This window comes from Anolis sagrei, chromosome 6 (assembly GCF_037176765.1).
Source record: "Anolis sagrei isolate rAnoSag1 chromosome 6, rAnoSag1.mat, whole genome shotgun sequence".
Classification (NCBI taxonomy): Eukaryota; Metazoa; Chordata; class Lepidosauria; order Squamata; family Dactyloidae; genus Anolis; species Anolis sagrei.
Genome location: NC_090026.1, coordinates 8,959,462 through 8,971,634, shown reverse-complemented (window position 1 = coordinate 8,971,634; position 12,173 = coordinate 8,959,462). Strand labels below are relative to the sequence as shown.

General features: G+C 44.2%; 1 protein-coding gene across 1 annotated transcript in view; it reads right to left on the bottom strand.

The window, feature by feature from the left end:
• Positions 1–785: 785 nt before the first annotated feature.
• The window catches only part of LOC132777625 (myosin-6), a 55,562-nt gene continuing 44,174 nt past the window's right edge, over positions 786–12,173 (bottom strand). Inside the window, exons 32-41 of the mRNA XM_067469747.1 lie at positions 10,011–10,194; positions 8,585–8,750; positions 8,312–8,436; positions 7,816–8,124; positions 7,478–7,681; positions 6,043–6,168; positions 5,319–5,594; positions 3,203–3,298; positions 2,448–2,582; positions 786–929 (exon numbers count right to left, since the gene is read on the bottom strand). Of these exons, the coding sequence (XP_067325848.1) occupies positions 909–929; positions 2,448–2,582; positions 3,203–3,298; positions 5,319–5,594; positions 6,043–6,168; positions 7,478–7,681; positions 7,816–8,124; positions 8,312–8,436; positions 8,585–8,750; positions 10,011–10,194 (1,642 nt within the window). The 3' untranslated portion in view covers positions 786–908. The remainder of the gene's footprint in view (positions 930–2,447; positions 2,583–3,202; positions 3,299–5,318; positions 5,595–6,042; positions 6,169–7,477; positions 7,682–7,815; positions 8,125–8,311; positions 8,437–8,584; positions 8,751–10,010; positions 10,195–12,173) is intronic.

Sequence of the window (12,173 nt, the reverse complement as noted above, 5' to 3'; positions counted from 1 at the left end):
GATCTGGGGAAACTATAACTCCCAGGACTGCATAGTATGGAGCTATGTTATTTAAAGTGGGCCCCAACTGCATTTATCCTCCATTGCAGAATGGTGTAGATCTTGGGAAACTATAACCCAGGACTGCACAGTATGGAGCTATGATATTTAAAGTGGGTCGCAGCTGCATTTATTCTCCATTGTAGGATGGTGTGGACCTTGGGAAACTATAGTTCCCAGGACAGCATAGTATGGAACTATGTTATTTAAACTGGGTCCTGACTGCATTTATTCTCCAGTGCAGATGCACCCAGAGAAAGGTGTGGACCTTGGGAAACTATAGTTCCCAGTACTGCATAGTATGGAGCTATGTTATTTAAAGTGGGCCGCAACTGCATTTATTCTCCAGTGCAGATGCACCCAGAGATTGTGGTGAGTGTCAACAAGAGCGATTGCAATGAGGTTCTGTTGGGTGACACTTTTGCCTTTGTTCCAAAGCAAAAGCTTCCAAATAAAGTAAATAATCAAGATTGTAATTTCTCAGATTGGCCACAGGGTGGTGCTATGATATGAGAAATAAAGCCTAGTGATTTCAATGTGAACCTTGTGGGAAGATGCTCGATATGACCAGCAGAGGGCGTACTGTATGTCTCTATAAACCAGAGAAAACATACCTGCTTGTTGAGAAGCTCTTAAAGGCACAGACCAACAATTCCATTATATGGCAATTCCATTCTATCTCATTTCAACAGGTGACACAACCCAACCTGCTCTATTCCACTGATGAAGTAAATGATAAATGGAGATTTCAGTTTGCTGTTTAACTTTATTCACGACACTATATTAAGCTTTTATTCCTGACACTATAACTGTGTTGCATCAAAAAAAATAACAATTCAAAAGGTCATCACTGCTGTGGATTTCCAAGCTCACTCTTCATCATGAAGTTTCTGGAATGGAAGAAGAAGAAGAAATGGTGAAGGAGAGAAAAAGAAGGAGGAGAGAAGGAGATAGCCTAGTTCAAGCAGAAAGAAAAGTAGGCAGATTGTTGTGGCCAAGCTGATAGGAAACACAACACAATGTTCCCTCCTGACGTTTCGCCCACATCAATGGCAGGCATCCTCAGAGGTTGTGAGGTCTGTTGGAAACTAGGAAATGGGGTTTATTTATTCATGTATTTATTTATTGGGTTGTTGTAGGTGTTTTTGGGCTATATGGCCATTTTCTAGAGGCATTCTCTCCTGACATTTCACCTGCATCTATGGCAAGCATCCTCAGAGGTAGTGAGGTCTGTTGAAACTAGGAAAAAGGGTTTATATATCTGACCAGGGTGGGACAAAGGACTCTTGTCTGCTGGAGCTAGGTGTAAATGTTTCAACTGACCACCTTGATTAGCATATAATGGCCTGACAGTGCCTGGAGCAAACTTTTAAAATGAAATGAAATGAAAATGAATGAAGTCTGGCTACCAGTATTAAAAAAAACTCTAAAATTACAACAGCACAACAACAGAGAGGAAACAAACAAGGACATCTAATCACCTCTCAACAAAAGTTTTCTCTAGGCACTATCAGGCCATTATATGCTAATCAAGGTGGTCAGTTGAAACATTCACACCTAGCTCCAGCAGACAAGAGTCCTTTGTCCCACCCTGGTCATTCCACAGATATATAACCCTTTTTCCTATTTTCAACAGACCTCACTACCTCTGAGGATGCTTACCATAGATGCAGGCAAAACGTCAGGAGAGAATGCCTCTAGACCATGGCCATATAGCCCGAAAGAACCTACAACAACCCAGTGATTCTGGCCATGAAAGCCTTCGACAATATTTATTTATTTACCATATTTATATATCTGAGGTTTCCACACAGTCCAGAAAACATGACCTTGGAGGTGTCTATGGACAACGCCGGCTCTTCGGCTTAGAAATGGAGATGAGTACCAACCCTCGGAGTCTGACACAACTGGACTTAATGTCAGGGGAAAACCTTTACCTTTACCTATCAGTTTTGAACTGGGTTAAATAGCAGTGTAGAGTCATATAATCTAGTTGAAAGCAGATAATCTGGATTCAGAAACTGGATTATGTGGCAGTGTGGACGGGGCCTAGGTCCTCCAAGTGTGACTCTGTGTTGGCCAAAAGCTAGCTGTTGTAATGCAGGTATTGGCAACATGCAGCCCATAGGCAGGGGCGGCTCAAGGCGGTACGCAAATTACGCTTTTGCGTAGAGCGCGTGTCTCGGGGCGGCGGTGTGCGTCCCTCTCCCGGTGTTAGGAAATGCGCGGGGAAGGGCGCGCACTTCCTAACACCAGGAGAGGGACACGTTGCTGGGTGCTTGGGAAAAGAGGTCTCATGCAGGGAGCATGCCTTCCTTGCCAGGCTAGGCTCCCAAGCCTGGCGCCCAGCCTGGCGAGGAAGGTGCACAGAGCAGCGGAGAAATGCAAGCCAGAAAGGTGCTACTCACTTTTCCTCCCACATCCCGAGTTTTGGCCTTCAGCTTGTTCACTTGGGACTCGGCAATGTCGGCCCGTTCTTCGGCTTCATCCAGCTCATGTTGGACCTTCCGGAACTTGGCCAGGTTGGTGTTGGCTTGCTCTTCCTGATGGAGAGGGACCCAAATCAACAGCATTTACCTGGTGAACCATTTCCGATTGTGCCACATGTTTTGCAGAGAATGAACAAAAGGCCTACTAAGTTTGGCAGAATTCAATCATATTATATATACTCTATTGGAAAGAATGATCAGAAGGCTTTAAAACCAAGTCTTATCACACTTTCTAAAACAGCACTAGTTCAGCTTGCAAGACGTAGATGTAAACAGTTGGATCTATGAAAGCTCTGCCAAATATGGGATGACCTTTAATCTGACCAATCCAGCGGTATATGTTTAGCACAGGAATGGGCCAACTTGGGCCCTCCAGGTGTTTTGGACTTCAACTCCCACAATTCCTAACAGCCTACTACAGCTCTCAGAAGCCCCCAGCCTGCGAATGCAGGCTGGGGGCTTCTGAGAGCTGTAGTAGGCTGTTAGGAATTGTGGGAGTTGAAGTCCAAAACACCTGGAGGACCCAAGTTGGCCCATGCCTGGTTTAGCAGAACATATTTTGATTCAGAAATGAGAAGATACCATGAAATGGGGCTACAGTTCGATCTAGTAGCTCCAGTACTTTTGGAATTGTCTCTGAGAAGGGAAATCGTCGGATGGATCCAAGGACTCACCGCTTCTTCTGCCTGTCTCTTATAGGCTTTGACCTTCAGCTGCAGCTTGTCCACCAGATCTTGGAGTCTCAACAAATTTTTCTTGTCTTCCTCTGTCTGCACATGAGAAAAAAATGGAAGAAGGAGAAGCAAAGCCTTGAGTTCCATCTACATATCATTCTTGTTCAAAACTGGTTGCTTTGGATGCTATGGAATCATTGGAGTTGTGGTTTGGTGAGACAGCAGACTCTTCAGAAGAGAAGGGTAAAGACCTTGTAGAACTATAACTCCTGTGATTCCATAATATTAAGTTGTGTCAAAGTGTATTAATTCTACAGTATAGATGCATTCATAGCTCCCATCTCCAAGTTCTCTCAATCTGAAAATATGGAACACTTCTGGTCCTAAGCATTTCAAATAAGAGATTCTCAATGCATATTTTGTTTTGTAGTTGCATAGTCCTGGCATATCTCTTATCAATCAATGGATATTTATAATAACCTGTGACAAAGAAGAGTTGTGGCTATTACCCTGTAGCTCAATAACTTATGTGTCTCCAGAGACATAATAATAATAATAATAATAATAATAATAATAATAAATCGACAACAGATCCCAAATGTAGACTCTGCAAGGAAGCAGATGAAACAATAGATCACATCCTCAGCTGCTGCAAGATGATCGCGCAAACAGACTACAAGCAGAGGCATAACACTTGTTCTGTTGTGCGCTGGGCCCGTAAATAGTTGTCTTTAAAACAGGACATGCAACCTTTGCCCAACGGGAAGCCGGGGGCCTAAAGAGAAGTTCTCAGAGGTTTCCACCACAAACAGTCTTTAGATGGCTTGAGAAGTACAACAAAATCTTTTATTAATGAACAATCAAACAGAAACTTCTCTTGTCTTCAGTAAAATTAAGCAAGTGATTCCAAGCTTTTAGGTAACTGGTGAATTCCTAATCTTGCCCACGAAGGACAGGCAACTGTCTTCAATAACTTCTTCTTTACTTTAAAGAAAAATCCCCTTTTTAACTTCTCCCAGGCTGACTGTAAACTTAAACCTAACTGATGTGGGCACCACTACCGGGTTGAACTGCGTCTCAAAGCACCGAGTGGACCTACCAGCAAGGCCTGTAGTCTCTTCAGATGGAGTTCTTTGATCTTTAGGACTGTTCTCCCCCGGAAAGTCTTCAAAGCTTTGGGGATGCTTCCCTGGAAATTCTTTCCCTGGAAATTCTTTCCTTGGAAATTCTTAAAGGTTGAAGCTTTTGTACAGGGGAAGCTTTACACACGTCCTGTACATAGCTTTCCTTGCTGAGACTAACTAATAAATGGCTCCCTTCCCTTCCCAATTGCCCTGAGCAAGGGGCGGGACCAAACTTAATGATGATGGACAGGTGGCTTGCCCTATAACTGCAACCAAAAGAAGCCACCTATCTGCAGAGTCCCTGAAACTTAGGACTGCAAACAAACATTCAATGCAAAGCAAACAAAATTGGAGCTCCTGGTACAGCTGTACCAGAACAACACTGTTGCTCAGATGATTCATTGGAACTTGTGCCACAAATACCATCTGCCTGCAACAAAGAACTGGTGGGATCACAAGCCGCAAAGAGTTACAGAGAATGAACACACCAAACTCCTCTGGGACTTCCGAATTCAGACAAACAGAGTTCCGGAGCACAACACTCCTGACCTCACAATCGTGTTAAAAAACAAAGTATGGATCGTCGATGTTGCAATCCCAGGTGGCAGCAGGATTGCAGAGAAACAACAGGAAAAGCTGACACGATATGAGGATTTAAAGATCAAACTGCAAAGACTCTGGCATAAACAAGTCAAGGTGGTCCCAGTGGTGATCGGCACACTGGGTGCAGTGCCTAAAGACCTTGGCCTGCACTTAAACACAATCGGCGCTGACAAAATTACCATCTGCCAGTTGCTGGGATCTGCACGCATTATTCGCTGATTCATCACACAGTCCTAGACACTTGGGAAGTGTTCGACGTGTAATCCAATTCAACAGCCAGCAGAGTGTCTGCTGTGGACCCATCTTGTTGTGTTTCAAATAATAATAATAATAATAATAATAATAATAATAATAATAATAATACCTCAAGACCTGCATGCTACACTTACTTGGTAGGTGAGCTCCTTGATGCGCCTCTCGAACTTGCGCATCCCTTTGACGTTCTCTGCGTTGCGCTTCTGCTCCGACTCCAGTTCGTTCTCCAGCTCCCGCACTCGGGCCTCCAGTTTCTGGAGCTGCTTCTTGCCTCCCTTCAGGGCCAGCTGCTCAGCCTCGTCTAAACGCATCTGGAGGTCCTTGATGGTCTGCTCCATGTTCTTCTTCATCCTCTCCAGGTGTGCGCTGGTGTCCTGCTCTTTCTTCAGCTCCTCCGCCATCATGGCCGCCTGACCCATTCAGGAGACAACACAGAAACAAAAGTCATCATTCAGACAGAAGGAGAGAGAACTGTTTTGGTCTGGCAAACCCACTGCACACTCTAAGTCCTTTCACACCTACATGACAGCAATAGTCTGTGTTCTCCTTCCTAACAGAGACACAAAAAGTCAATCTCCAGTGCCATGTCTTTGATTAGCCATGGCCATTTTGAACTATGGTAGGCTGCCTACCTTAATTCAAAATGTCTTCTACAGGTTGTTAGGGAATCTTAGGAATGGGGAGATCCTAGCATGCAATCCTGTATCTTTCATAATCATTCCAGAAAGGAGAAGGGGGATAAGGGTGAGGTCAATCATTTTCATTTTAGATGATGTTATGGGGAAAGGAGCTTAAATCACGAGGTTTGCCAATCCTTGCACCACTTTCTATAATTTATTTTTCTTTAAAACATCTCACATCAGTGATAGCTTTCTTGGCCTTCTCCTCGGCATTCCTGCATTCCTGCACTGCTTCCTCCACCTCCGACTGAATCTGGGAGAGATCCGACTCCATCTTCTTCTTTTGGTTGATGAGGCTGGTGTTCTGTGGAGAAGAAGGAGAACTATGAAAAGAGAGAGTCCAAGTAGGATAGTGCAACAAGTGTGCAAAGAGCTCAGATATAACTGCCACTACAATCAGAAGTTGTCCTCAGGCAAACCACTGTCCATTCATCCTCAGGTTGCCCATAACACTACCTAATCAATACTGGTTATCGTAAGAAGTATTAACGAGAACCAAGGTGGGATGGGTGAGGGACAGAACTATGTAGGTGTGTTGGGGTCAAATTACTCCTTCCTTTTGGACAGAACTATGTAGGTAGCTTTTGGTGATTGGGAGCTTTTGGTGATTCTCTTCTGACTTGTTCAGATAACCATGTCACTCCTGCATTTGGGTAGAGTACAGTGATAAGAAAGCTATGAAAGTGCCACACAACACTGTCAAGAATCCACCTTTGCTTCCTCTCACACCTTTCCTACGAAGGCAAATATGGAAACAAACAAAGAGTTGTAGTTTGGCAAGCATCAGAGGATTTTTCTGAAGGTTCAGAGGATAAAAAGGATGGTGGGTTTCAAAATGACGAGTCTGTGTGTGATCAGAGAGAATTGCAAGCAGATTAGGCTGATGTTTTGGATTGTTATGCTAGTTCCCAGGCAACAGGGGAAAGTTAAAGTTCCAGTTCCCTCAAGAAAGGGCCTTAGGCAGATGTGGAGTTTTCCAGGGAGATTAGATTAGACCTGAGAATGCAGGGAGTGAAAAACAGGAAAACTAGATATTCTCAGAGCCTCAGAGATAAGAGCCTGAAGTCCAGGTGTGTCAGACATGATGTCATGAGTGTCTAAGAGGGTTTAAATTAAGTGGTTTGGTTTCAGGTCTCTCAAGAGGTTGCAACGTTGTTATAGGAGATTGTACTTCTGTCTCTGCTCTCAAGTCTTGGTTCAACTATTCTCAAGTTTCCTATTCTTATTCATGCCTTTGTTTCCTTGGAGAGTTTACTTTGGAAAAGTTCCTGTTTTCACGTTCATGGATTTATGTTTGAACTACTGCTCTGGATTATGGTTTCCTTGGCTTTATGTTTCTTGCCATTTTTGGATTACTGCTATTTTGTATTTTGTATTTTACTGACCCTTTTGGAATTGCCCTTTTCCTCTTTTTAATAAGCATTTTAGATAGAATTACTGGACTCTGGTGTGGTGCTGGGTGAAAAGGTGTTTCAGTGCTAGAGTGCAACACAAGGGCTAGGAATTCAACTGTGAACTTAGATCACTTCCCACTAAGTTGAAAGTATAACATAGTATTTCATTTAAGATGGTATCAGAAGATTGCTTATCTACTGATAGGCAGCCCTGCTCACCTGGGAATGGAAGAGCTGGACCCTCTCACTGGCTTCGATCAATTCCTGTTCCGCCAGTTTCCGGCCCCGCTCTGTCTGTTCCACCACATTGCGTAACTCTTCCAGCTCAGCCTGCAGAAGAGCATTCCTTCTTTCCACTATAGCAATGTTCTCCTTCAGATCCTCGTTGGCTCTCAAGACGTCATCCAACTGGATCTGGTTGTCCTATGCAACCAAAGAGAAGAAAGCCTTGGGCACACTGATTTCAAGGTGTCAGAATACTATATCTAAACTTCTCTTTTCTCAGGTGAGAATAGTCCTCCTCTGAAACACCTCTCCACCATCCCAAGACTCATTACCTTGAGGTGGGCCTGAGCAATCTTGAGGTGTTTCTGGGCTTCCACCGCCACCCGGTTGGCTTGGCTAAGCTGGATCTCCATCTCGTTGAGGTCGCCCTCCATCTTCTTTTTGACCCTCAGGGCCTCGTTGCGACTGCGAGTCTCAGCATCCAGGGAAGCTTGGAGAGATTCGATCATTCTCATATGATTGCGCTTGGCTTGCTCCATCTCTTCATCCTTCTCCGCTAGCTTGCGCTCGGTGTCGGCTTTGATCTGACTGAACTCCAGTTGCGCCCGGAGAATCTTGCCTTCCTCGTGCTCCAGAGATGCCTATGAAGTTGGGAAATTATGCGTAAAGGGAGAAAACAAATGGAGAAGGAGAATGGAAGGAGATGGTGGTGTCAAGAAATTTGGTGGGCCATAAGTGAGGAGAAGGAGCATAAAATGTTAAACAGTGTGTGACAATGTTTGTTAATTAATGGAGTTTGAGGAGGAAGAACTCGGCCCTCTTTCTCACCTCAGCCTCTTCCAGAGCAGCCTGTAACTCAGCTTTGTCAGCTTCCAGTTGCTTCCGAACCTTCTCCAGCTCATGCATGCTCTTAGATCCCTCACTCAACTGTTCAGTGAGGTCAGATATCTCTTCTGTGTTGAGAAGCAAGCAAGAGACTTGGTTTAGACTCAGCTATGGGTACATACAACTCAAGGATGATGGACCCAAGCTTTCAGAACCATAACTCAAAAAGAGTCCTTCCTTGGAAGGTCCTTGTGCCCCCATCTCAGCCTAACTCACCCTGTAAGTTCTTGTTCTCTCTTCTTAAGGTGTCCAGATGCTCTAGCGCCTCCTCGTAGGCATTCTTCAGCTTGAAGAGTTCGGTGCTGAGTGAGCGGGATTCCTTCTGTGATGCCTCCAGTTCTGCTTGGGACTCTTCATACTTTTGCTTCGATTCAGATAGGATCTAATAGGAAAGAAAGGGGAAACGTTAAGGAATCTCAGGGTGAGAGCACTGTCTTGAAAATCATGTGTATACTTATGTTTGTATATATTTATATCATTCATTAGACTGTTTGTTTAGTGTAATATCATACAGTTATCTGAGCAGTGGTGGTTGATGCTTAAAGCATCATATTACAGCATCCCTTCCCAAAATTCCAAAATCTGAAAATGTCCACAATAGGTGGCTGAGATAGTGACATCTTTGCTTTCTCATATTTCAGTGTGCATGCATTATTTAAAATATTGAACAAAATGACCTCCAGACTATAAGGTATACTCGAAACATACAATGTTAGACTTGGGTCTCCAAGATATCACATTATTTATGTATGTAAAAATCCAGATATTCCAAGATCTGAAAAGACCAAAAAATCCAAAGCACTTCTGGTCCAAAGCATTTTGGATTGGAAAGACCCAATCGGATATTACCAGGCTTGCCTCCTATGACATCACAAGGTATAGAGCCAAGGCCTTACAATCCTCACCCTGAAATTTAGGATCTGGGAGACACTTGATTTGGCAGTCCTTCTTTGTATCCATTTTACTTTCACCACATATAAAGCTATTGTCCTCCCAACCCTGCTATATGCCTGTGAAACGTGGACTGTCTACAGACGTCACATGCAACTCTATTCTATCAATTCTATCAGCGCTGCCTCCGGAAAATCCTGCAAATCTCTTGGGAAGACAGGCGGACAAATGTCAGCATGCTGGAAGAAGCAAAGACCACCAGCATTGAAGCGATGGTCCTCTGCCATCAACTCTGCTGGACCGGCCACCTTGTCTGGATGCCCAACCACCATCTCCCAAACTCAAGAATGGAAAACGGAATGTTGGTGGACAGGAAAAGAGATTTAAAGATGGGCTCAAAGCCAACCTTTAAAACTCTGGCATAGACACTGAGAACTGGGAAGCCCTGGCCCTTCAGCGCTCCAGCTGGAGGTCAGCTGTGACCAGCAGTGCTGCAGAATTTGAAGAGGCACGAATGGAGTGTGAAAGAGAGAAATGTGCCAAGAGGAAGGCACATCAAGCCAACCCCGACCGAGACCATCTTCCACCTGGAAACCAATGCCCTCACTGCGGGAGAAGATGTAGATCAAGAACAGGGCTCCACAGTCACTTACGGACCCACCAGAACACTGATCCTGGAAGACTATCCTACTCGGCCAACGAGGGATCGCCCAAGTAAGTAAGTAATTTTCTCCACAACGGAGTTCCTCACCTTGTCAAAGTTTCTCTGCTTCTTGTCCAGGGCAGCCGCAGCTGCATTCGAGCGCTCCACGTCCACCATGAGGTCTTCAATCTCATTCTGCAGACGATGTTTGGTCTTCTCCAATGAGGAGCACTTGGCATTCACAGCCTCCACTGCCTCCTCGGCATCTTGTAGCCGCTGGGCCAGCTTCTTCCTGACGTATAGTGGGGGAGAGCAAGCCACTTACCACAGGGGTGAAAGAATTTTTCCTTCTATCACCTATAGAGAAGTCATTTCTCCCATATTTTCTTCAGAGTAGAAGTTGGCAGAGCAAGAATGACAATACTAGGAGGACCCAGGGAAACATTGATGACATCAACAGAGTAACAGGAAGCCATTTCTGTGCTCCGTGTGTTATAACTGATATGATGTATTATGGAGAACCAACAAGGAGTTACATAGAGAGTAGAGACCAAGCCATAATAGCCTGAAAGATGCTTGTGGGCTGCTTTTTAGCCTTGAGTCATAGTTCCCACCCTGTTAGCAAAGTCAATCCACCCGCAGATCAGTTTCCTATCCACCTACCTTGGTGCCTTTTAAAATGGGGATCTCTCCTCCAACCAACAAGCTTTTTGCTCGTCTTATACACCGCCATTCTAAAATATAACCCGAGCCAAAAGCTTCCTTGTTAGAGGAAACACCTGTGAAGAGTGATGTCCATGGAAATTGTGTTTAGGGGAAATAGGTTGGGTACACCATTGAATTAAGAAGCTAGGGAAGCAAGAACCAAACCAACCGATGATGAGATAGAAAGTGAAGAAGAAAAACAGGGAAGTATTAGACCACAAACCAGGCCCCAAGATGGGGTCATCACAGCTGTCAGGGGGACAAAATGCAACCAGTGAGCTCTGGTCAAGTAAGGAGTTATAGGAGAAATCAGCTTCCCCTTTTAGAAGGCATGCAACAGCCAACAAGCCAGAAGACAGATGTGACCCTCTACATTCAGTTGTCCACATTTCTGGGTTTAACTTTTGTGGAGTTGATCATGCAAAGATTAGATTAATATGTTCTTTCTATGATTCCCTGGATCATCTAGTATGACTTTATGGTCAATTTGAGCTGGACCTTTAATAATAATAATAATAATAATAATAATAATAATAATAATCATATAAACTTTATTTGTACCCCGCTACCATCTCCCCAAGGGACTTGGTGCGGCTTACATGAGGCCGAGCCCAGAATACAACAATAAACAATAACAGCAATAATACAAAACAATAAATAAACTCATAAGCAAAAAACAAGCAATAAACATTAACAATGGGTTGTTGTAGGTTTTTTCGGGCTGTATGGCCATGATCTAGAGGCATTATCTCCTGACGTTTTGCCTGCACTTTGGCAAGCATCCTCACTACCTCTGAGGATGCTTGCCAAAGTGCAGGCGAAACATCAGGAGAGAATGCCTCTAGACCATGGCCATACAGCCCGAAAAAACCTACAACAACCCAGTGATTCCGGCCATGAAAGCCTTCGACAATACAACATTAACAATAATACAACACGTTTCAAAACCTATGGCTGGGCCAAATGTAATAATTATTTTTTTTAAAAAAAAAAATAATAATGCTGGGCATGACAAGGTGACATATAACTGGGATAGAAATTTTGGAGAGGGATGAAATGTGCAGACAATCTTAGATCACTAATAAAGTGTGTTGAGGGACATATTGCTGGGAGTTTCCTTATTCACTGAAAGGCACACTGAAACAACCACGTTTTCAGGCTCCTCCTAAAGACTGCCAGAGTTGGGGCTTTAATGGGAAGTGGACCAGGATATTCCTAGAAAGAACACCTCCTTAGGAACCTCTACGTCAGTGGTTCTCAACCTGGGGTCCCCAGATGTTTTTGGCCTTCAACTCCCAGAAATCCTAACAGCTGGTAAACTGGCTGGGATTTCTGGGAGTTGTAGGCCAAAAACATCTGGGCACCCCAGGTTGAGAACCACTGGACTAGGTCCTCCAGTGTGGACAACCTCCAGCAGAGTTTCTGGGTTTTGTAGTGTTGAACATAGAGTCATGACTTGTTGGTTATTCAATTGGAGGGACTGATTGGATCCAGAGTCTTGCTCTTCCATGCCTTGGCTTGTTGTCATTCACCTTGATGTTCAAGCCAAGATGTCCCTCTCAGATC